The 25,886-nt window shown below is 40.5% G+C and overlaps 3 protein-coding genes across 3 annotated transcripts in view; 2 read left to right on the top strand and 1 right to left on the bottom strand.

Annotated features, from left to right (window-relative positions):
* Positions 1 to 193: 193 nt before the first annotated feature.
* Positions 194 to 13,883, bottom strand: EndoB (SH3 domain containing GRB2 like, endophilin-B). The gene is made up of 9 exons (XM_022855807.2): positions 11,936 to 13,883; positions 6,637 to 6,810; positions 6,266 to 6,359; positions 5,829 to 5,962; positions 5,407 to 5,493; positions 4,046 to 4,135; positions 3,532 to 3,891; positions 1,803 to 2,984; positions 194 to 474 (listed from the first exon to the last, which is right to left on the bottom strand). The coding sequence occupies exons 1-8, from the start codon at positions 12,008 to 12,010 to the stop codon at positions 2,841 to 2,843; spliced, it is 1,158 nt and encodes a 385-aa protein (XP_022711542.1). The 5' UTR covers positions 12,011 to 13,883; the 3' UTR covers positions 194 to 474; positions 1,803 to 2,840.
* Positions 13,884 to 14,087: 204 nt separating this feature from the next.
* On the top strand, positions 14,088 to 18,630 carry 128up (GTP-binding protein 128up). The gene is made up of 6 exons (XM_022855805.2): positions 14,088 to 14,273; positions 15,344 to 15,452; positions 15,872 to 16,044; positions 16,547 to 16,778; positions 17,463 to 17,784; positions 18,245 to 18,630. Exons 1-6 carry the CDS (start codon positions 14,235 to 14,237, stop codon positions 18,468 to 18,470), a joined length of 1,101 nt encoding a protein of 366 aa, XP_022711540.1. The 5' UTR covers positions 14,088 to 14,234; the 3' UTR covers positions 18,471 to 18,630.
* Positions 18,631 to 23,109: 4,479 nt separating this feature from the next.
* Positions 23,110 to 25,886, top strand: part of LOC111273831 (E3 ubiquitin-protein ligase HECW2) — a 42,720-nt gene continuing 39,943 nt past the window's right edge. Inside the window, exon 1 of the mRNA XM_022855813.2 lies at positions 23,110 to 24,109. The gene's annotated coding sequence lies outside the window, so the exon portion shown is untranslated. The remainder of the gene's footprint in view (positions 24,110 to 25,886) is intronic.

The following is a 25,886-nucleotide window of genomic DNA, read 5'->3' as shown; positions in this document are numbered from 1 at the left end:
GAAAATTGTTGTGACTACTTTATCTTCCTGCCTGCCAATGTACTACACTTGATATCAAGCGCAATTTTAATAATCCATTATTGTAAACATTGTACTAGGATCAAGGTCCCATTAAATTACCACCTAATTTTGTTATAGAAAACAGCGTGTATGGAGCTGTCACTCCGGAATAGCAAAAAAAAAAACCTAGAAATAATGTTCAGCACAAGCCCCGTAAAAAATATATATTATTTTATTAAATCCGACTGATTACAAAATATCACGTTCGATTATTGATTGTAGCTCTCGTCGTTCACTTGGAATCATGAGAAAGTGATCTGCTCAGGTAACCAGTAAAGCGCCGGTCCCTCGAGATTGGTCAGTGTCCTAATTACAGTCGAATAGGAAACTATAATGGTGAATTCCATGCCGCATTTAGGGTCGCAGGCTGATCAACACTTTCACCTATTGAAAACTGCCGGACGAAGTGGAGTACTGGAAAAGCAAAATAAACCTTATCTCACCATAAGAAAATAACGTGAGCATTACTTGAACGCTGGTGATGGACTGTGTACATTTCAGTTTTGTTAATCAAATCCACATCACGAGAGCTACAACGGCAGCGTATGCAAGTACGTACGAGATATTAAGATAGCGTTACGCATAAAACGAGCCATTATCTGCTAGGCATGCTTTTTCCTTATAAATCCGAAAAAAGATGGCCAAACGACGAGAATAACGAAAGTAATAGATAAACAAAAAAATCAAAGAAAATTATCAGAAGGAGACGTGACTAAGGAATTCTGCTCAGATGTTTCAATATTGCTGCTCAATATACAGCTTTGTTTAACTTGTTTTTTCATGAATTGTTTTTTGTCGCTGCGAGCTACGACTGATACCATATTTTGCATTATCGCATCGCCGTTTTACGACCTCGTCGAATTACGTCAATGCTATTAATATTAGTACTGAAGATACGACTTACAATATCAAGTGAACGTTAATTTGTGCTTTACCAATCATCCTCATCATCGTGTGTTGCCATGAACAATCATCTTCATACATCCATATCCTACAGTAGTAACATTATTAACCATGGTAATATTATGACTGATTGGCGGGCGTGACCTAGGATCGATAGGGGCCTTCTTCACAGGACCTCGTGCAGTTGGACACGAGCGCTGAGCAAACAACGACAGCGGAGCGCACAGACAATAATAAAAGCCATAATTTACTGTCATACATCGCTCCTCTCCCACGAATGATGCAATCGATGTAGCACAATCGTGACCTGCACCTTCACTTCAATCTACTTGACCATGACTGCTAGACTGTGTTGTAGACTGAGACCGTGAATCGAGTCGTTCAGCTGGTAATGATTGCTACTATCTGTCTAGTGCTGTTTAAATGATTGATTGGGTTCTCGCTAACCAGCATTGATTGTTCACTCTGTCTGAGCTGGAGGAAAGAAGGGTCTGCAGAAACGTATATAAAGGAAGAGAGGAAAAACTGCCAAAATGCTGACCCTCTGTTAGGCGCTAGTCCTCCTTTCCTCGTTCTTCGATTCCGTAGTCAGTTTCATACTAGATACTACATGGATAAATAGGTATACGTGAGAGATAAATATATGCTTGTGTACGTTGTATATTGCACGGAGTGAAAACGCGCCCTGCTGCTCCCTGTCTTGCGCTCTGCTTCAGCTCGATACACTTTTTTCTCTACAGATATATCGCACGACCACTAAGCGCGCATGGTTATCTTTTTCTTCCAAATGGTTGTTTTCAGTCGTAGGCAGTAGCAACATAAAATCCGCTTATACGAACCTCTGTCCGCTGTTGTGGTCGCCGTTGTCTAGTTGTCAGTTAGGTTTTCTCTGTTGCGTCATATGTATCGGTCAGGTTCAAGTCAATAGCTCGTATCTAACTCTACCAGTGACGGCGTGATTAGAGTTGTCGAATACATTGAATAGTGGCGTCTGTGCGTGTATCTACGTATGTTTATCTTCTGTTTCTATCTGCGTGCAATTGACGGCCACAGATTATCGATAGCCAGAACAACTTAACTCGTTTCCTTTTATCGCTGTATGACTTTTTTTCTAAAGGCACTATGGCCTCGACGTTATCGGCGGTTAAGATACGGGCGGCTGGAAACTGACCGAGCATTTCTTCCATCCATTGACTTTTAGACCGGACTGCTTGGTCGATTTGTCACTTCGATGTTTCGTGCTCGGTTTCACAGCAGCGTAGATGGTGTACTCTGTTCTATTTACGTTGATAATCGATCCTCAATATGTAAAACGCTAAACGCTTTACATGATTCGTTGTTGTTGTTTCGAAGTTGTCCGAAGTCGAGACACAGCTGGCTGGCCAGACATATCAAGTCGAACAGAACAACGAAGTAGCATACGTAAACTATAGAGCTTGGACGCGCGCTTGATAAGTCGGTGGAAAGATTTACATTTGACATATGGCGGTGTGCTTGAAATCAGCTGGCTTTCGGCACTGTGGCTGCTAAAATGCCCGTCACATAACGGATTCTACCTCCGATCATGCTCGAGCTTCTTTTCATAATGCTAGTAGTAGTGTAAGTCTTTTGTATTGTTTCAGCCACCAGATAGAGATAGCTCAGCATGTTAGAGATAGCTAACTTAGCTTGTTAACTGAACCTGACTGTCGCCCGCGATACAACATTTTTCTTACAGCGCCACGAATGTTTCTGATTGGTTTTTATGCGCATTATCCCACTTTGTCCTGCGGCGGCGTGGTTGGTACTGCTACCTATTAAAGAAGGACACGTGCATCTGTGTTTGTCTCCTACATATTGGTCAGCAATCGTTCTGACGGCTGTTATTTGCTGACGTCTTATGCTGTAGTCTTTTCATTGATTCTGTCATCAAGAATCTCAAGATAAGCCAGAGGAACCTTGCCCCATTCTCTGCTGCCCACTCGGCGGACCACCACGAAGTCAGGGTCGAGATCAGCTGGGCCGTCGATCACATCCAATACCTATAGACACAGCAGTGATAATCATATATTATTATTACTAAATAAATATTAAAGCTTATTATTAAATATTATTAAAAAAAAGTCTATTGTTGTTGTTATAACAGGTGTGTTTCTTCGATTAGTTTATGGGGTCTTTTGGTATCAATCGCATTCACTTCCCCGTCTGTGGTGCCCAGCGTCCTAGTCTAGTCTATATGCCTCTTGTCTAAGCACAAACCAATCTGAATGATGCTGCAACGTATTGCTCACTTTCTTTTACAGTTATTCTGTGTATCCTTATCCATATACGCAGTTTTAGTCTGCAGGTCCTAGGACTCTTTTTAAAAATGTACTTCATTGTGTCATATGATATATCAAATATTATAAATGTATAGTACTATCACCATCTATTAAAAATATATATTTCTGGCTGCCAGAAACTCGAAACAAAAAAAATCGTGTTTGGACGGCCGCACTAATGTCCTAATAAAATAGACAATGCAAAATTAATGCCAACTGCAGAAAAAGAACCATCCACGGTTATCATCTCAGTAAATAAAAGTCCTACCTCGTTTTGTTTCACGGTAAGTTCTGTGCCTGCGAGCGCCTCGTATGCGTACAACACCTTGGCCTTACGGTAGCTCGAGTTGTTGTTGGATCTCTCAGTTCCTGTAGTGCTGCGCAATGGCCCCTGGCCACTGCCGTGCGTGCCCATTTGCCCTGCTTGACCCGACTGCCCCTCGAACACGTTCTGGAAAGCGCATACACGGCCGCCTGCCTCCGCCTGTTCCCCATTCACCCCTCCACAACCCACGTTCATGTTAAGTGCGCGCAGCTCTCTCTGCAGGTCCAGCATATGTCGTTGACACTGAGCGTACAGCGCCATCTGGGCTTCGACGAAATCGCTTAAACACCGTACATGATTCGCCTTAATCAACAGAAAAGTGAAATAAAAGTAGACAAAGAAGCGATGGTAGGAACGAACAAGCTAAATATTGCAGGTAGAATTATGGAATTGTTTGATTGTGGTGTCAATAGTAACACATCTAATTTAACAATACTCTCTACCATACGACACTTACATGAGTAGTAGAGATCCCTTCGAGTAGCAGACGAGTTATCTCGGCCTGTTTGTCGAATTCGGCTTGACACAGCTCCACTTCTTTCTCCGCCTAAAAATATCGTCGCACAGTATTGTCAGCTCTTGCTTTCCGCCAGCGCTAATTTTCGACAACTAAGACGTTGAAGTACGAGTCAAGAAATAGAGAAAGAAAAACCGCCACTACTACAAATGTTTAAAAAAAGGTTTAAACGCAAGCGGTGATTTTTCCGTAACACGATAAATAAAATCGGCTATAAGTATTAATGCCCACATGCTTTGCGTCAACAAAAACGAACTCACATACTCGTACTGAAATGTGACAGAAGGCACAAAACACATGGACACGAAAAAAATAGATGATACATGAATTCATCTTTACATATCCCGCCTCGACTGATACCTTCGTTTATGAGCTGTTAAAGCTTTCTGTTTAGCAAAGCGTTCTTTTTACGGTAAAATTGGAAAGGAAGCAGTCCTAAACTGAGTCCTAAGCCGATATAAATGGAAAATGTGAAATGATCACTCCTGTTAGTTGACGACAATCGATCATATTTTTGATAAAAATTGATAAATTCGGCCTCGATAAGAAAGTTGAGATAGCCAACAGCAAACAACTCCCATCTTGCCTTGTTTCATCTCACTATGCCATACATATACCGTGTATGTGTTACCGCTATCGGTGATAGGCTAGCTTTACATCTCGCTACACGTTCGCTATTGGACAAAATAAGAATTGCAGAGTTGGCTTGAGTAGTCAAGTTACAAAAAAAACGTGTGACTCAAAATGGTAACGAAAATCGGTGCATCAGGCTTAGCAGCATGCATCTACAATGCCCCACCCACTGACAAATACTACCAGAAGCAGCTGCTGACAAAACAATTCCAACTGCAACTGTGTCAACAAAAGGAATATTAAGTGTATTTTAATTGTATAAATTGCTAACCTGATAGATTTCCTTTTCTATCTGTTGGGCGTTCGCCTTGGGGGCATATATTAGGAAACAGCCAGTTAGACATTGTATCTAGTGCGATAAAATTTATCGAATTCGAAAGCGTTACCTAATCACATCGTTTAGAACACACCTATTTATCTATAGTCAATATCGTCGTTATGGCGGTAATTCCAATACTGTGTCTTAAATTTGGGTTCGCCCTATAACCTTTATCAGATAGTCTTTGAAATAAATTAAGGTCCGGACAAATTGTTTCCAAATCTCGACTGAATCATCATTAGTCGAATTATCCTGCACCTATCAGAAACTTACTAGCTCCTTATATGTAATAGTGAGCATACAGAGATCGCATTATCATTTTCTGTTCGATACTGTAGTTTACAGATACCTGTGGGTCTGCAGATCGAGCTTTGCGGAGTCGATTCTTGGCGGCATCAAGGTCTAACCGTTTGTTCTCCAGGATACGTCGCTCTTTCTGAAGCGCAATGCCCAATGATCAAAAAGCAATTAAAACGACATTTCACCGGTATTGACTAATAAGTTCGAATCTAGGAAACGAGAAAGTAAATACGTTAAAAAAACTACCATTATGCTAGGTGTAGTCACTGTTAACAACTGGTAGAGTTTATGGTCGCTTATTTTTCTGTTAATCAAATAGTTCTCGGTAATGTTTACAAAAATTACGACGATTGATGATTATCTATAACAAGCGCCACGAGAATTTCCACTCAAATAGGAAACCAGGGTATTTTTTGACCAAATCCTTTCTACGCTTGTTAAATAAAGATATGATCAAATGAAGACACCCACAATGATAGTCTTCATGTCTCCTTCTAAGAACCTCCTGAGAGGCTGTAAAAAGTGAGTGTGTACACTTCTACCAAAATCTCGTTCTGCTCCACCCAGATTCTTCTCCGCTTGCCCGACCTTTATCAAGGCGCTACCTGCGAAACAGACATAATGAGAATTACAGGCTATTTATTGAAAACCTTAGATATACAAAGCGCAGAGCGAGGTCGCGCGGTGGCAGAGTAGTATCAGTCAACGTATTCTCACAAAACAATGTCTTATTATACTTTTATACTCAAGGAACCGTTTGCCATGTACCAAAGAAGCATTAGATATGATAATAACTTTCCTTATTCACAGTTCATTCCCTTTTTTAGCGATATAACCCTTAAACTTAGCTACTCTCAACGACTGGATATTATCATATTTAGAATAAATCATCGTTTCACTTCCATTACCGTATGGTGTGCCAGCACCAAATGCGCCTCCAGCATTAACCATATCCTGTCCAAGCGCCTCGAGGTTGTTTGGGCGCTCACGTTTCTTTTCCAACTGAGGAAATCAAACAGGAAAATATTAGAAAGTACTTGTCCTCCCTAATAACCGTGAACAACATTGTCTCCTATCGATTAATAATACGAATCTTAAAAAAGACCACTCAAGTTTCAGAGGACAAAAATAGCTATTTTCTGTAGAAGCAAATATTGCATGAAAAGGCAATGGGAACGTATCTTGCGATCTTACCTGTTTGCAAGATATATATGTAAAAATGTCACGGCACGCTAATTAACGATTTACAATAAAACAACAACGATTAAGCTAAACTGACCTTGTCGAACAGGTAATCTTCAACGCGAACGTTCGGGTTGGGCTCAAGGACTGCCTCTGCTTTAGAGAGCAGTCTTTCAGTCCAGAGTTTGGTGTCATCAGCTCTCTGTGCGAGACTTTCAAAATGCGCATCTAACTCCGTGCGGCCTGCCGTGCCCAGCCGTTCTTCCGTGTACTGTAAACATATAGATATCGACCAGTCAACTTCTCGGATAATGTTGCCCTCGCGACTGTTGCTACAGCAACCTAAGCTGGAGTAGAATATGATAAATATGTTGAATGAGTTAATAAAAGTTACGACGTTAATTCTTCTTAACAAAGGCAGGTATAATTAATAAGATTACATGTTATATATATGTAATAGAACTGCGCCTAGAACTATAATGATGGTTCTCCAAGCATCACTGGCTGTAGGGTCAAATCTAAGCACGCCTGTGTAAAAATGCGGTTGAAAAATTTAGGGAAAATTTCGTAAAACTGTAAACTTGGGTAGAATAATTAGAAAAAGAAACATTTTGTAGTTATTATTAACGTAAACATGCTTTAGAATAATGTGTACAGATCTCTGATTGGTACGCTTACGCTGTAATCAAATCACGTCAGCCAAATTACGTACGAGAAGCAGATGTTGGCGTATAAAAACTCGGAATTAATTAAACGTTTTCCAATTTGCAACATGTGCTCACTTGTTAATTACAAACAGTTTAGAGTTTATTAATTGACAATTTTTTGATATATTTAATTGACAACTAAACAATGTTTGATATCAACAAATGAATGTTTAAAAATAATATTCTATAGATATCTATGTCGTTTCGAAACGACACATATACAAGTATTGCTGTCAGCCAAATACTCTTTTAGTTTAAGCTATTTTGCACAGTTTGTAATACGTATCTGGACGAAATATATGTCTAAATATAATTATCCAATGCATTCATTTGCATTCTATTTTAAATCAGAAATTCGTTCTGGCACAGCGGCGTCATTGAGTTCCACAGCATACATACAAATGCTACTAGCAGTAGAACTTTCCGTGTGAAATTCATAAACGGTTTAACACAGACAATATTTTAGATAGAAGTAATTACGTAGGGAAAAAAAGTTTACAAAAGTAAACCTATTCTATCATTTTGATTGAGACATTTCAGACAGACGTTAATATCAAATCTCCGCGTTCGCGTCCGCCGATTGCTCTATCCTCATCCACAACAGGCCGAATTCAACGAAAATATTTCTCCCATGTTTCCCGCAATCAAAAGATTCTTAAAGCGTTGAAAGCAGCTTGATTAATTAGTCTGTCGGCCAGAACGGGACGCCGAGGGCTAGTAACGTAGGCAAACTGCTCGGTGGGATGTAGTGGCGCGAAATCCTGTCTGCAAAATTACTGCAGTCACCGGCATATTTAATTTGAAAGAAAAAAGGAATTACTCTAAAGAACAAAATCAGATTATTGTTAGTATCATCATCGTTTCAAGACGCCTAGGTCTCCAAATGCTTTCTATATAATATAAAAGATAGTTCTTCTATATATATAGGTCTACAAGCGGGAGTAAGCGCGTTTTATTAGCAAGTAAGCACTACGGATTACTTTCGGCACTTTTCGATGGCTTTTGTCCAGCGTACGCGAACGTCTGCTTTTCGTAAACCATTTTCCATGGACGAGACTCGTTTTCGTTGAGAACGGTCGAATGTGATAAATCGCGAACAAAAAATACTTCACAATCAAGAACTTTAGCCTTTACAACGCCCCATTGTTTTCAAGATAAAGCGGTGTTGAGAAACTTGCCTACTTGAAACCTGTTCGGCTTATTTTACCATTATTATTCACACCTACTCGGAATGTGTTTCGCTTAGTAGCATTACTCCCATGAGCTGAGGGCTTGGCGTTTCTTCCAAAAAAACATAGAGGGTTTTGCCAACGAGTTGCTACTTCATATTGTCTCTTTCATGACACTACCAGATCATTGTACGTCACACAGTAACAAACTTTCATCCCTATGTAACCACCACCAACAAACCTAACCTAAGAAAGCTCACGATAACCAATAGGTTACGACTTTCACACTCTACAACATCTAAAACATCACGACAACAGCCAAAGCATCGGTGCATCTCGCAATGATGATGCACTCCGGCGACACTTAGAAAAACACGCTTGTCTTCCTTGACGTGATGGCGGTTTAATACATCGTCAACCACCGCGGCAGGGGGCATCGGTCGATACCCGCTTCTGTCGCGGCCGAAGCGTTCACAAAATTTAGTTCATTAAATAGACAACAACTTGCAGCTTTTCAGGTGGATATATAAGGCTAGTAGGCAAGATCAGTCCAACTACAATGGATGCTAAGTGGACGGCACCTTCGTGGGCCCATAACGCGTGTATTGTAGATATGCACCTCGTCTCGATCGAATAATCATAGCAATAGATATCTGAGGGAAAACAAATCGATATCGCTCATAAAGGCGTTGCATTTTTCTTAATTATAGGTTTTATTTTTAATTTAATTAAGGTACATCAACTTTTCTATTAACTTTAGTTATTAGCCTTTTGGGTCTTGGTTTTTCCATTGTGCAGAATATCGTTGAGTGAAAACAGAGCTCTAAATGCGTTAATTGCAAAACAGTGGCCTTCGCCTGCGTTAATAATATCTACTGTAACCAAATTTCTAATGCACCGCCAGTGAAAATTGCAAAGGAGCCAATAAAGAACAAAATAACTATAGCGTGATTACATTAGTTTAGATAACATTTATTTTAAATACGACAGAAGAGCATATGAAGTATATGAAGAAGGAACTGAATGGGCTAGATAGACCGTTTTGTCAGACTATTCGGATCCGATCAGTCGTGATGAACAGGAGACCTCTGTTTCCTTCAAGCGTCATGGTTTCTCTTAAAAACAGCTTATACGGATTCAAATGAAGACTATGAAAATCTTATACGTGAACCAGCACTAGTTTATATACCTAGCATAGCAACAGGAAAACAAAATGCCTACCAAGATGTCTAGTAAACTAATCTGTTGTAATATAATAGTCATAATAGCCTATTATATAATAGTAGGATTGAAACCGGGAGTAGACGTGCTCTCTTTTGCTCAAAGAGTTCAATATGTAAAACAGCAATTAATGGTACCTACTACGCGATTATAAATTATAGTGTCGATACAAGCGCCTTAAGGCGCGCATCTCACTTCACAGAACTTGTTAAAACACAGTTAATATTTGTATTTTCTCTTCCAATAATAGATAACTACTCCAAGTACGATGACGTAATACTGTCTTGGTTGCAAGTTAAAGTGGATCGTTCTTATAATAATATGGGGACTTCTCGGCCATCAAAAGATAGGTAAAATTCCAAATGCAAATTTGTATAGACGAACGTACCATTGTATTTGTATATGATTATGAGGCGTGCCTACTACCCAACTTGTAGAAAACCTCAACAAAACTACAACGAACTTTATCGCGCTATGCCAACATAAGAAAATCAGGTTTCAAACATCTAACAAAGCTAACTACAGTATCGTTGTTAAACTCCAGGCCATAGCATCGCGTACAAAATGTTGTGTTTTCTGTTTACCTGCCGACGCATCCGGAAATATCATTCAAGATTATAATGAACGGCGCATACTTAACGACAACTATATAAGATAAAACAAGATTATACCGCAGTAGGCTATTGAAACGTGGCTCTTTAGAAAAGAAAAACGCAACTGACGACATTAAATGGAAATGCAATTAAAGAGAGATTCATTTTGGCTTAATTATACCACGAATTCTGGACGTCAGTCTAACACTCGAAATGTCTTAGTGTGGCTTATGGAGGCGTCTTGCTATTTTGTTTGCATATTGCTGCCTGTCGTCGAAGTCTGTCAACCAGGCACAGGCTTCAAAAGTAGGCACATACAAAGCTGGCTGCTTGAGCCCCCTTAAATATACGCCTGCTAAGAAATCCCTGAAAAACAAGGCCTTAGTGACCATTGGAGAGACTATTATTAGCAAAGCTAAAAAATGTTTAAAGCAGCTGTTAAAATAACTATAGTCAATGAAGATCTAAAAAAGCAGTCCTTTAAGGAGCACTACAATGACAATGTTCTAGCTGGCTCTTCGAAAACAAAAGCAGACTCTTCAAGTATTATATTATTGTTAACGATAGTGCGAAGACAAAACTTATTCTCTAGAAGTACCTGTGTGTTAAATAGGCAATGTAGAACAATTACTGGAAAAAGAAACAAGATCTTCTTGATAATTGATTTGTTTGAACGACTGTTTCAATTTATAACCGTACCTAGGGGAACTGGTTATAAATTGAAACAGTCGTTTAAACAAATCAGTTATCAAGAAAATCCTGTTTTTTTTCCAGTAGTTGTTCTTTATTGCCTATTCAAAACACAAATATTTCTTTATCTATCGAAAGCCAGCAACGACAGTTAATCTAGAAAATAGGAACCCTAGTCGAAAACTATACTCCGTCATGGGATACCTTAAAAAAAAATAAGCTGATGTCAAGTTTGTGTAATAAAATTAAAGGCCTGATGTGACCCTACATGTGAACGTCCTAACAACTCAAAAGCCTAGTTAGCTAAATAGGTAAAAGAAAACAGAGATAGAGACGCGAATGGATCTGAACAATGCGAGTCTACGAGATAAACATGAAATGAAATAGAACTATGTAATTTTTACTCTCATCATCATCGCGTAGGGAGCGGCATGCAAACATGAAACAAATGTCGACATTCGGCTCACTAGAACCACCGATACGAATTACCTTCTTTATCTAACATATTCTAGTCAACATAGCGCGTGTCAACGAAACGGACAATAGCCTAAAAGCCGTTCGTTGTTACGTTACGCGATACGGTTCCCCGTTCGATTTGATATCGCACAGTTTACTAGTAAGGCGTATAATATATGCAGAATGTTATCTTATTTGCCAAAAGCTAACAAACGGTCTTTTAGCTAGCAAGGAGAAATCACACGTAGAAAAGTGAAGGCGCCAAAGTTCTCATGCATTTGTTCTCTAAGGCATTCAAAGAATTGTATGTATATATTTCGGCTATACGGCAGTTTCCAACAAAGGCGTACTAGGTTTGTTGTTTCGAAGAAAGCTGAGTTGCCTAACCCGGTTGTTGTCGTAGCGTCTTTTGCTTTTCTACGAACTTGCCAGACTGTCCCGTTCATGCACCGTCCTACGCGCACCCTATATTGTCGGAAAAACAGTAATAACTACTTCTATATCCATTTGCTATTTCACTGACAGACAAACTGGTTACCGGTTACACAACGATCGCATACCTGGACAGCTCGGGTGAGCGCGGTGGCCGCGTCCGACGCAAATCCCTTCAGGTTTCTTATGCTAAAACTATCCATTGTTGTGTAGATAGATCGATTCCGTTCAGCAGATAAAAGACGAATGATCTCAGATGATCAGCGTTCTGATGTTCTTTATAACGCTCTATATGTACTTTGTCCCTATAAACTATGAACTTGTCTTGCACAGGCTCAGCAGTCCGTCTTCACTTTGTTTTGTTCAGGCTTACCCTGTTGCCAAAGTTCGTTTCACTACTTCTTCGGTATCTCTATGTTTTGCATACAGGATTAGCGTCAGCTGAGCACTGAAACAGGCTCATGAGATGAATGTTAGCATGTAATTGGTTTTTCAGAGGGCAGAACCGACGCTTATTTAAGTACCCTTGGTTATTGAGGCATTCTGTGTAGATGACAGGGTCGTGGAAAAACGGGATCGTACAAAAGGAGCAAGTATTGTACGTTGAGAAAAGATAGGCTCGAAGTTTAGGTATTCCAGTTTAGGTATTCCGGAGAGTTTTTGCTTTGTGGTTCCCTTTCTGTACGTCCGGCAGCCTGTTTTTCTTGAATATATTTCCTCTTTCGTGTAAGGCTCAAATAGGTACTGTCAGCACAAGGTTGATTCGAGATTTGGTTTTTTTAATTTTTGCTTGTCGAACGCAACGGAGGTTGTTGGTTCACGTTAAGTCGCCGCCTATTGAAGACGTCCCCAGGTAAACCATGCCATTACATCACCGTCACTTCTATTGTTATTACTATCAATATTACCAGCAACAAACACTACAGTGCATTAACTCTACTGCCATTATCGACATCGCTAACATGACCAATATCAGCGGAGCACGAGCTGCACGGTTGCCGCTGTCGTCGATCAACCGTTGTTACGAATGCAGTTGTTTAGCCAACGCTGCGACTGTACCATTTCTGACTCTTTCGCACTCATGCGCACCGCACACTATTCAAATCCCTACTACTGCTGCTGCTCGTTGACTGCTGCCGGGGTCGCCAAATGTGCTTCCTTCTCCTTGTAGAAAGCAGCAGCGAAGAAGCACGACGGCAGTTAGCAGGTCGACACCGTTCGACCGGTTCCCATGATTGCGCAGGAGTAACCCGTTTACCTGCGATTTCAGGGGCACGTGAGATGGCCTAGGTTCGAAACCAGCCGTAGACGCACTCGGCTCCGTGCTAGAAGTCAGCCGTGTGAAGTAACGCAGTAGCAGACATAAAACCCGAAACACCAGCCAGTCGAACGGACGGGTGGGCGGGCGGTCGATACACGCAGCAGCGCAGATCAACGGCAGCGATTACCGCAATAGTTGAAGCCGATAACAGCGACGGCAACGGCACAGCTATACCTGCTTCCAATAGCACCAACATCCATGAGTGAACCACACCATGGCTAGGGAACCTTCCCAGTCAGTCGTAGCAAACGACAACAACTAGTCTACATTGATGGCTGCTGCTGCTGCCGCCGAAACATCATCGTTATCAGCGGCGATAGTGATGACGAAGAGCGGCGGCGCGTGCTTTTGCCGCAGTGCTCTCTGCCGGTAAAAGAATTAACATTAAACGTAAATCTGCTTCTAATTATTACTCTGCGACAGTATGAATGACCGTGCTCAGTTATGATACGGGTCTGCGGGAAGGATTTTGTTTATAGGGCATTCAGTGATGATGGGGGTGGCGGGGGGTAAAGTTGGCGGCGGGTGGCAAATCGTCAGAGTGGCGCGCTCACTATAGTCCTTAATGCTAAAGAAATGCCAGTAAGCCTTTTCGTTTGTCTGAAGTTGGTACAACCCCTTTAAACGACCTATTGATGCTAATGCTTATGAGGCGGGGAACCTGCGGCTGAAACGGTAAAAGCGGTGAAAACCTCGTGCTCTCTTTGAGTTTGTAGCACGAATCGCGCAAAAAATATTGTACACAACTTATAGAAATTGGGTAGATGATTGAGATGCTTCATAAGAACCTGGTGAAATACCACAAAATAAATCTTGATTTGGAGAATACTTTCTGCAATTTTGACATTTTGGAGGCTGCTGCATTTGGTCAAATCGAACTTTTACACTAGCTGAAAATCTGCAAAATCCAGTCTCTAAAAAGCTGAGTTGTGGTTTTCGCTAAATGACGGAACGCAGGCGAAATGGAAGTCAACTCGTTCGTGCCGCATTCATCAGGCAACGTGCTTTCCAGTGGATTGCATGAAACTGTGATTACTTGGATATACGTTTTTTTTTTCATATTATAATAAAAATCTTTGTTCTGTCGGGCTAGTAGTTAAAGCACAATGTCGACACTAGAAAAGATCGCCCAAATTGAGGCCGAGGTGAGTAAAGAGTGTTTTCCCTGATTGTTACCCGGAACAATCATGTTTCTTGGAAAAAAGAACTATCCATTCGAAGTAAATTAATGTTCCTTTATTCTACTTTTAGATCGAGAAGTTAAATATGTTGGTTATGTGTGTATTTCTCTATGTATGTATCTATTTTTAGCTAGCTTTGCACTAATTCGAACACTGACATGTTAGCACATATCAGCTTTTTCTCCAGACAAATAAATCGCAATGAATTAGACGTTGTCTGTATGATAGCATGCAGAGGGGACCTATTAGGAAATGACAAGTTATTAGCTTCTGGAAAACGATAGATAGCTCAGAGTGAAATGCCTGCTCGCTGTTTCAGCAGCCTTTGACAACTATCGCTCGCTTTACAAGAAGGAATAAACAAAAAATTACACACTCAATATACTTAAAACGTTTATCATAGCTACAAAAAAAAGATACTTAGACTCACAAGTTTAAAAGAAAATTAATGATGTGTCCAGTGCAATTTAAAATCAACATTTTTTGTTTGGTTTCGTGGAATGAATGCTTTACATTCTCAAATATGAAGAATTGTATACTATTTTCATTGACATACTCCCAATTTTATAAATCTACACTTTGATCGAGCTGCTTTCAGATGTGTGCTTGATCGAGTTTATCAGACACTTCCAATTCTGATATACAAGGATTCTTGCATTATCGCTATAGAAACGTACTCTTCTTTGTCAAGTTATTCTATCTTAGTGATTTGTTATTTGTGCATTGTCTGTAATGTTAGGTATACATTAGGTACATATGACGTATTTTATTGCAATTATTGAAAACATATTCATCACCACCAGCATTGGTTCAAAGCTGCCCATTGCGGTAAATTATTAACGCTGCAAATGTCCACTGTCGGCACTCGGGCCTCCGGTAAGGGGTAAATATAAAAAATTATCAGCCACCATATGGCTCGCAGAAATGACCAGATAGATAAGTAATTTTGTGTTATTTGTCGTACATTTTCGAGCAATTCAACCCACGTTGAATGAACGGAGACCATAACGTGTCTGTCATGAAAATTTTTTCAGATGGCAAGAACTCAACGAAACAAAGCTACAATGGGCCATCTTGGACTCCTTAAAGCTAAACTCGCTAAACTTCGCCGGGACTTAATCACTCCAAAAAGCGGTGGAGGTGGTAGGTTTCCTGACTCTATCATCTTGACTTGTAACGACTCGATACAAATTTTATGCATGCCTTGTCTTCAGACAATCCTTTAGAGGAGGCAAAATAAGAAATTGTCGACGCGTTCTGCTTGTGCTTTGCTTCGAAGAACTTGAATGGATAAAAACTATGGAGCTTTATCGTTTTCTTGTCCATCCATGTAAAAAGTCCTTATATTTTTGATATAGAAAAGGCAGGCACCGTTGGTATTATCGACAGATGATTGGTGATTGCTAGTTGTATATCGCGTGTTCACCAGTAAAGAGACGTCAATAGCAAATACTTTGATGCTAGCCGCATCACATCTGTAAATCACTGCGTATTATTCGTGTATCATATTTTCTATCACTGGAACCTTATCGAATTTAAGATTTTCCATTGACGTTGATTAGGTCCTGGAGAGGGGTTTGATGTAGCGAAAACTGGCGACGCTCGGATTGGCTTCATAGGGTTTCCATCGGTAGGAAAATCAACACTGATGAACACATTGGCAGGAGTGTTCTCTGAAGTGGCCGCCTACGAGTTTACAACCCTTACAACTGTACCTGGTGTTATAAAATATAAGGTAAAAGCAACGCAATTCTCCGAGAGCGAATACGAAACCAAAAAACAGTCTAAAATACGCACTCGTGTAAAATGTCAGGATAAATAGGAATTTTCATATAGATGCCGTATTTACACTGTGCCCAGAAGCTAAACTATTTATATGCTTTTACACGAATAACATTAACATCTTTTTAGTATTTAAAAATGCCAGATGTTATACTTTAACATTGTATGTGGAGGTTTCAACAGTTCCGAGCAGTTTCAGCCTCAAATTTAATTGTAACCTTTAGTTTTAATTATTACGTGAAGAGATGACTGTATGCTAGAAGTTTAAACGGTCTGTTCTATGCTATATGTATTTACCGTATGTTAAAAGTTTGATGTCTGATTAACCGATGTAGCGTCGTGCCGATTCGATGAAAGTAAATTTAGCACTAAGCTAACGAATTCAGCTCATAGCCGTTGGGTTAATTCGACTTTGTATATTGTTATAGTAAGCATGTGTGTGTGTGCCTTGTCAGGGTGCCAAGATTCAATTGTTAGATCTTCCGGGTATTATTGAAGGAGCGAAAGACGGAAAGGGTCGTGGTCGGCAGGTGATTGCAGTAGCTCGAACCTGTTCCCTGATTTTCATTGTACTTGACGTCCTCAAACCTCTGCAACACAAACGGATGATCGAACACGAGTTGGAAGGGTTCGGTATCCGACTGAATAAAGAACCCCCACAGATTACCCTCCGTAGAAAAGATAAAGGTACGTTCATATGCAAAGTTATAAGAACGAATCGTGTCCTAGCCAAGGATCAACTAATTATCCTAAATGTATGTAGCATAATTGATGACATATTTCTTGCTGGTCTGACAGAAAATTGCGACCTTTTTTACAAAAGCACGTGCTCCACTTCTCTTGTCCGGCGATTTACAAAGCTATACCTCCAAGTCATGTATTATCTCCTATAGACGTTTTTGTACAAATTCTTAAATAGGCCACTGCGCAATCCTACTGCAACTCTTCACATAGCTATGTTAGCAGTAGGCAAGGACCGAAATTTTCCCAACGCGGTGCACTGTTCGCACTGACCCATACAACTGACTTTCAATACATAGCCTAATCAACTTGGTCCGGGCCAAATGCTTTCTTGATTAATGTACTAGTCATAGGTCAGTGACATATTTAGATTTATCAGTCTTCACGTTGCATATATTAGGATTATGCCAATGCGCACGTGGACAAAATAATTAAAGAATTTCTTTTAGTATGAAAATTTCATGAAGTGTTAGGATATGATAAGTGTCTTAATAGCTACCCTCTCTTAGGGCAATAAAATGATTCGATAATATTTACTTATGTTAAATTTTTAAAGACCCGTTGGGGCGACTTCCTCAGACGTCCCTAAGGCTAACTACATGTCATTTTGTTTTATTGGCTTGTATTTAGGCGGAATTAATCTGCAGTGCCTTGTACCACAGACGGAACTGGATTTGGAGACAGTGAAAGCGATCCTATCTGAGTATAAGATTCATAACGCGGACGTCGTATTAAAATACGATTCTACCCAGGATGACCTCATTGATGTGATAGAAGGGAATCGTATTTACATTCCTTGCATTTACGTTCTTAATAAAATAGATCAAATCTCAATTGAAGAGCTCGACATTATTTATAAGGTGCCACACTGCGTGCCGATCTCAGCACATCACCGGTGGAACTTCGATGACCTCCTCGAAAAGGCCTGGGAATACCTTCGACTACTTCGAATGTAAATTTCTTTTATTTCGCTACGTCATTTAATTAAACTGGGCGTTCCCGTTCAGAAACCCTTCGTTTGGAAGCCATTTTCGGTACATAAGCTAACTCATGAACCCAGTACGATATTATAATTCGCTAACTTGACCACCAGCACAACACATTGAATACTTCTTTGGACTTCTTTCAGGCAGTATGCTAGCGGAAACGTCATCTTAGTACTGTACAACGTTATAGTATACGCTAATACTTAAATTTCGGCTGGCAAGATTTGGCTTATTGAATTTGAATACTTAATAATTACGATATGGTTGGTTATAATAACGATGGAGGAGTTTATACGGCTTGCCCCTTCTACAATTTGGTCATACAATGTAAAGTCATCCTTAGACGGGAATTAACTGATTGTTAAGTAATTGTAGTCATGTGCTCAGTTCCGTCCAGTAATAACCTATGCGAACCTACTTTTTCAGTTACACAAAGCCTAAAGGGCAGTTACCTGACTATGAAGCCCCCGTCATTTTGGCACGTGACCATCAGACCGTGGAAGACTTTTGCAACAAAGTGCACCGAACGCTAATCAAGGAATTTAAATACGCTCTTGTCTGGGGTTCAAGCGTGAAGCACAATCCGCAGAAGGTGGGAAAAGAGCATGTTCTTTGTGACGAGGATGTTGTGCAGATTGTCAAGCGAGTATAACAAAGTTATGTAGATTACAAGTGGAACTCGATCACAGAAGACAGAACTTGTTTTAGATGTTTTCCTGGTAAACAGTTCCAAGGTGTAAAGGGGTGGGTTATGTTGGACGTTAACTTGATTGGTGAATAAATGGCATTTCTTGTCTTGGTGTACAATGTAATTATAGTTTGTTTTAATCGTCACATGTGGCTGATGTTTGCCCTATATATCTCAGGTCCTGCAGTTAGAATTCTATGTCTTTGAAGTCGGTCTGCTGACATTGAACATCCACTGACGCCCTTGGCGTCGTCAGGATATGACTAAGCCATTTTTATGAATTAACTCTTTTAGCACGCAGATTTCAATGCATGCATACTTGTGATTTCTTTGTTATTTGTACATATGGAATAGGATTGCACCAAAAGCTGGTCTTCACAAGAGCATTTATCTTGTAAATATACAGTTAGATTCGCGTAAATTATTATTGTTATTACGTCAGCTATACTGCGGTGTGCCTAACGGTTTCATTACATACTGCGTGTTTCCGAATACACACAATAATGTACAATCGAAAAGAACGTAGAAATAAAATTTCAGACATTATTTAATGGAGCAGTATTAAGAAACAAAGTAAGCCTTTCCACACGGCATGCCTGCTCATTTGCCATACATAAACATTTGACAACACTATGCCTGATCGATTTGACAGTGACAGCGGGCTTTTCCATAAACTAAACTTTTCTTCGATAATCATTCGCCTCTTACTTCGAAAGCTGGCCTAGAAAGTTGTGTCGTGGAAGCGGATAAATAATGCAATCAGTGTGAACGTGTAGAGTGAAATGAACAACCGAAATTGCGTCCATTCAAGACCAATGTCAGCTGCTGAAACTGATAAGCTCTTCTGGAGTATCAGCGCTAAACTACAAGTGCAAATGGCCAAAAGCTGAGCCTTAGAAAATAATAGTAGCTTACCCTCAACCGCAACTTATAACAGTGAATTCAAAGTAGTACTTATCCAAAAAAATCCAGCGAATTCATCCAGATTGCTAATACAGTTCATGCAAACAAGCTTACTGTCCTTAAGAGGCTTGGCAGCACACGAAACGACACAGCCTGTGCCCAACATTCTCACAACGTATGGGGACTAGATGTTTCACTCAGAAAGAAACTGCAATACAATGCCGTAGGTGTCTCGTTCAGCCTGATTGTGTGAAAGGGGACTGTACTTTTGCGTTCTGCTTCCGCTGCAAAGAACAGTTGTACTGTTTTCTGTGTCAGCCTAAATCAGATCATCATTTGAGAGATTGTAACGCTTAAAGCTATACGTTTTTGTTAGGGTACTTTAGCATAACAGATGATACCATCGCGGCTAATTAGATTACAATAGCCAGAAGCAGCACAGCTGACCCGCTACTCGTATATTGATTGTCATACGCAAAATGTTGTTGACGAAAGTGAAGATAGAGTTTCGAATGATACCACTGGAACAAAGATTTAAATAAAATTTTGGAATTTTATGTCTGGTAGTTCAGCCATTAGGCATCGCCTGAGACGATTGGACACTACAAGAAGGCTAGATGAGAACTATTTGGATTAATCAGCAGGCAAACAAAGCAGTACCTAAAAGAAATATTTGCTAATGGTATATACATATATACTAAACACATCCTTTAGCGGAGTGCTGAACTTGATCTTCTTTCGAAGTGGCCATGTTGCGTAATCATATTCGTATCATTAGAGTTAAAACTAGATGCTAAATTAGATGTTAGATTATTATATTAAAATATTTTGCAAGAGACAAAACTGATATCGCATGCATCTCAAGGACCTTTGTACATGTTTTTTACACTTTGATGGATCTTTTAAGACACGCTGTGTTGAATAGCTTTTATCGCCTTTTGAACAGGTTTGAGTACATTTAAGGCGTCGGTCTACTGAGTGTATTGCCGTTGATAATAGCACTCCAACAACGCGGATATATAGCAGTTAGGTCGCTTGATGATATAATCGATTCCCAATATATTTCTACAATTATCCTTGGGGATACAAATATAAATTTACTAAGTGTAGATGAGAAATATTTAGACTAGCTGTCTCTCCTGTATCTCCTTTAATGGGTTATTAGCTTTAATTAAAAAAGTAACCAGGGGACGGCCTGAGACGCGTATACATCACAGGTGTCATTTCAGCCGCAAAGCGTTCCTGTGGTATAATTAACGATTAACAAATCTATGTCTTCTCGAACCTTTACGCTGTTGTGGTAGCTGAAAGCCTTTATTAAGCACCTTCAGAACTTGAAGAAAGATGCTTAATAGCTGCAACCCTTACCTTACTAAACTCACTTCTACTGACTGGTCGCTCATTCACTCGTTTTCAGACTTCGATTCAGCGGTCAGTTTTTTGAGCGGTTCTCGGTACAGCGTTTAAAACTATGTTTTCCCTATAAATAATTTCACCCATTATGAACGGCTTAATCCAGGTAGCCTTTTAGCGGGTCTCTTTTAGTCCCACCAAGTGTCCCACCAAAAAAAGGAATCTGATGGCATGACAACCAAACATACTAACAAAATAGCTAAATTAATAGTGTTTTGCTCAGCTAAAGTAAACCTCTCACCATGGCATGTCTCATTGGGCACGTCACATAAAGCGGCCTCATTTAGCATGTCTATAAAATTCTATTTTATTGGATTGCTTGGAGAGAATCGTGCGACAAGCTTTGAATACAATGCTCATCTAGTAGCATAATATTTATCTTATCCGATGCACTTCAGTCTTTCGAGACCCTTTTTTATATTACCACTTTATTTAAGAATTGTCGTGATAGCCTAACAAACTATCGGCCAATAAGTATATCTCAGTTTTGTTCGGTTTTGATTTAATTTTTGAGAGGTGTACAGAACATCAGATTGGATTCTATATTTTTAGTAAAAATTTTGTTTGAATTTTGGAGCGTGCCTTCTTGTGCTTGCAGCAATACCACTGACTGACAACACATTATTGTAATAGGCGAAGCGTCTTCGCTGTGCCCCTAATTGTGTGTTACGGAGGCACTCGGATGTCATCGCGCACGATGTTTTATAAACATATTTCTTGCTAGACCATTATCCCGTCATTTAAAATGGGTTTATGTTGCTCCACATGCAGCAATCGTTTCTTGACTGACTACACTCGTCATGCAGATTCAGCTGATTATTTCCTCATCAACTCCGTGTAATCATATAGAATTTCGTTGTGAATTCATCAAATTTACCTCTTATACAAACGTCCCATTTCTTCCCAATTCTTCTGGGTTCCCCGAAAATTTGCGGCGCATTGTTTTGCTGACAACCTCATTCTCATAGTGTAAATTCGCAGATCATCCCATAGAGCCGGCATCTGTTCCTTTTATGCTCAGCCGGCCAATCTCAAAGTCAGCTACAACACATTTGGCCGTTCTGTAGATATTTCGAAAACGGAGTCTGTTACGTTCAGGTTCAAGCAATTCAGCCGATTTTGATAGGTATATCGATTAAGAAAATTTATCGGTAAGATGTCGGACATTTGGATAAGAATCGGATTTGGTTAGTCATCTGTGTACATTAGGCTTACTATTCTATGATCGGCATTGCTGTTGCTATCTTTGAGCTATTCCTCCTACAACTTTATAGATTCCTACTTGCACATCTTGAGTAAGACCTTCTGTAAGCATTTAGACGTATTAACATTTAGGCTGATGTTCGAATTATAAAGATTCGGTCGCGCATCGTCTCTTTTCGTCGAGCATTCCATTCTCACTATTTTACAGTTAAGTCTGTTGTGGACCTATCGATATATGCGTGAACTCTTCATGACCCGAACCATGTCTGCTTCTCACAGCTCTGAACCTTCTAGAGGTTTTAGAACTGGCTCTAAGACTGCCAGCTTAATTAGCTTAGCGCACACATGGCCTAAAGAATGCACTAAGCCATCTAGACAATTCGATTCAATTTTCTGCGTTACTCTCTATCCGTCCCTACGACTCGCGAACAAACTATCCTGCGACCTCGTATGTTTCAACAGCGCAAAATTATATTTCAACCATTAAACTTGCTACGGGAAAAAACGTTGCAGTTTTCATAGCATCGTTTACGTATGCCCTACGAAATCACTGCTCCTGTAATGTGATTTGCGCATATTACATTGATACTGCATTGCTTCCGTGTAACATCTCTGTGCTTTTTAAATGCTGATGGTTTTTCGTTACCATTTATGTCCCTTCTTTTTCCTATTGTCATTCAACGTGAAACACAAGAAATCGTCCAAGAGATCTTTTACGGTAAGACTACTTTTAAATGCCAAATATTATTTACTGAGATTTTTTAAGAGAGATAAAATCTCTTAGCTTGACGGTGATTTTGTGAAGGGGCTCGACTTGACATTTGCTTAAAACTGGACTAACACCAAGACATTGTGCGTTTTCTTCTCCTATAGAGCTCCTCAATCGCATATCTACATATCGGTTTCTTCTGAGGATAAATACAATTTCAAACACATGTCTATTTTCATCGTCGGCATAGCTTTATGGAATGAAATTCTCATAATTTGCGTTTAATATTAGTGTAGGAAAATTTACTCAAATTGTTTCCTTTGTTATGAAGCAAACAATGCATTTCACTCCACACGCCTCATACTATTTCTTTTGTCCCAGTCCGTTTCAAAGCTTCGCGCTCCCCCTCCCCCTCAAAGACACACCCACTACTATGTTGTTTTCGAGGCGCAAGAGCGCTTCACCATCTATTACACGAAGTATCGCTCCAGTAGAGGATGTTTACGGTCGGTGGCCGAATCAGAGTGCATGCCGTCCCCCCTCCTCCCTTGCTCTCGCTCTCTCTCTCTCGCTCTGTATGAGTGAGCGGGTGAGTGTATTTGGCTGTCCACTGTGGATGTGAACAACTCTGCTCTCCAGAAAGATGGCTGGCTGAGTTGTGTTGGCCGCCGATGTTGCTTGTGTGCAATGGCTGTTTGCTTGGTGGCCGCCGTTGGTTGTCTTCGTAGCTCCATTCAGCGGTCGTCTGTCTCCCTGTTTGTCCGCTGTTCCGCCGCCCGCTCGGCTTCTGCTGCCGCTGCCATGTTGCGCTGGCTGGCTCGAGTGGGGCAGGCAGTGAGCAGGCGAGTGGGTGAGCGGGGTTATGATGGCAGAGGCAAAGTGGAGCCGCGGCTGCTGGCTGGCTGACTCTCTAGCAGCTTCCTTTTCTTCTGCTAGAAGAGTACTGCTGTTGATTCAGTGAGTGAAACTCTCCAGCCGTGTATTCGTTAGTTGACTGGCCGCCTGGCTGACTGACTGTTAGCTAGTGAATTTCGTGTGGCGTCTCCGTGTACTAATGATTATTGCTAGAGGAAGAACAAAGCTCCACATATGAATTATACCACTATGCATGATATATATAGTGAACGGTGGTATCGTCTTGAACACGATGTAACGAGTGCTTGATAAGGATAATTTTTTAACTATTGTAAACTAATTTATAACGTATAGGAAGACAATATCAACGTACGTGTGTGTGCTTGAAACCAGATTTGCGGAAGACTCAGTATTAGTATTATTTCGAGTGATTGGTTTTATTGCGACGACGATTTATTCATGAAGTCCTGCTATCGGCCTGAACACCTTTCTCGCGCTACCGTTTCTGCGGAAAAATACTGTGAGTACTACTTATCGTTTGATGTATCCTGGTTAGATTCTTTGGTATCCCAGATTATCATTAGCAGGGAGTCGGAGTTCCGCTAATGTTGTCCAGCCTCGGTTCACTCTGTTCACGGATTAGCTCTGCTCGAATCCATTTAATTGCCTATGCATCGCTCTGATCAGTAACAGTTATTGACTGAAACCGCACGGGTACGGTCCACTGCCGGTACGACTAATAGATCGCAGTCTGCTAGTGCTGGGGGGCCGGATGGTGGCGAATTTTTTATCGTCAGTTGTTAGTTATTTGTTGCCGCATTCCGGTTGACATTACTGTGGTCGTCATCGATACGTCGTCGTGGGATTTATTGCTCGGTACTTCACTGTCGCTGCTGTAGCTCAGTTGTATTCTGTCGTTCTTTGTCGTATTCTGCAAAAGCAACTCATGCTAGTGTCGCTTCTGATAGTACTGGTGGGCAAGGCCGGATGGATAACAGGATTCGGGTCGACGCGTAGTGGTTGTATTGCGGCTGGTTGGGACAGTGAGTTCAAGTCGCCATCATCTTTGTCGACGTTCAGTGGCCTGTGCCCATAGCGAGAATTAATGGTGATTTTGCTATTTTCATTGGCGACCGTGTAACATCAGTGGTCCGTAGTTAGACATTGCTGTAGTTATGGGATCGTCCTGCCTGGTGATAGCGACAACGTGCTGAGATAATGTCGACGATCAGAGTTGCCGGTTGCTTCTAGTGATGGCGGCGGTGGCAGTTGAAGTCCAGCGATCTGTACACAGTCGTTGTACAGCGTCCGTACGAATGTCAAATGGACATCAGACCTAGAGTTTAGGACAGGGAAAATTGAAATTGGATTGTACTTGAAGACAAATTTGAGAGAATAGCTCTAGGTACTGCTATGATAGTTTTTCAATTCTGTTCTGTCGAAGGAGTATGTGCCTGGCTGTCAAGCTATGAAGTATGATTGTGAAGAGGTGGAGTCGAGCCAATAATTCAGGCGCATTGCAACCGCGTTGTTAGTTTGCCTTCTGATGATTTGCTTGAAAACTATGACACTCTTTCGACGTGTGTGATCTAAATAGGCGGTCACCTATTTAGCCGTATCCTGATTGCTCGTTGGCCTTTTATGTATCTTTCGTCTTAGTGTTGGTCGTCGTCATGGACACTCTCTTGCGACGGCTTATATGTCTGACGTTTATCTGGTTGGCTTGTTAAGGACAAGTCCTCGCCTGCACAGCTATCTAGGCTGTGACCTATCACATCGATATCATCGCAGTGGCTTTTGCTATGGGCGCCCATTCCTGAGACTGTTCATCAGCTCCTTCCATTGGAACAACATTAGAATTATTATTATTATTATTATGACAATACATTAAGCACTCGGGAAAAATAAGCCTTGAGCATTGGCTTACCAAGCTTACAAATAACACTCATTTCATTCATTTTTTTTCCATGGTCTTTCTATGTCTATCTATATTTAGAATGGTGCTTTCCGGTTACTGGAAACAACAGCTCATATCAAATGAAACCTCATTGTTTGAATTCAACGGAAATACTGTGCCGGTTGCACATAAAAGTTCAACGTAAGTTTTATGAAACACTGAAATCAATTCTCTCGTTCCCTACTGTAGTTTGACATATTTCCATACACAAAGAACTCTAGTTAAATATTTTCTCTATCTCTTTCTTTTTTTCATTTCACCGGGAGAGTGTGTAATGCTCCCTCTGTTGCTTTAACCTTAAGTGCAAGTCGTAGTCGTTTTTTCTTTAATCGGTTCTGGA

The sequence above is a fragment of the Varroa jacobsoni genome, unplaced genomic scaffold, assembly GCF_002532875.2.
Source record: "Varroa jacobsoni isolate VJ856 unplaced genomic scaffold, vjacob_1.0 scaffold_231, whole genome shotgun sequence".
NCBI lineage: Eukaryota > Metazoa > Arthropoda > Arachnida > Mesostigmata > Varroidae > Varroa > Varroa jacobsoni.
Note: the sequence above shows the minus strand (reverse complement) of the source record. Positions and strands in the feature narration are given on the sequence as shown.

Excerpts from the sequence above, each read along its gene's own strand:
- EndoB (XM_022855807.2), bottom strand. The coding sequence starts at position 12,010 with ATGGATAGTTTTAGCATAAGAAACCTGAAGGGATTTGCGTCGGACGCG. Across the intron at positions 5,494-5,828 it reads GAGACATGAAGACTATCATT|AAAGAGCGACGTATCCTGGA; the intron begins GTGGGTGTCTTC and ends ATTGCGCTTCAG. Across the intron at positions 2,985-3,531 it reads TTACCGTGAAACAAAACGAG|GTATTGGATGTGATCGACGG; the intron begins GTAGGACTTTTA and ends CTGTGTCTATAG.
- 128up (XM_022855805.2), top strand. The coding sequence starts at position 14,235 with ATGTCGACACTAGAAAAGATCGCCCAAATTGAGGCCGAG. Across the intron at positions 14,274-15,343 it reads TCGCCCAAATTGAGGCCGAG|ATGGCAAGAACTCAACGAAA; the intron begins GTGAGTAAAGAG and ends AAATTTTTTCAG. Across the intron at positions 17,785-18,244 it reads TACCTTCGACTACTTCGAAT|TTACACAAAGCCTAAAGGGC; the intron begins GTAAATTTCTTT and ends CTACTTTTTCAG.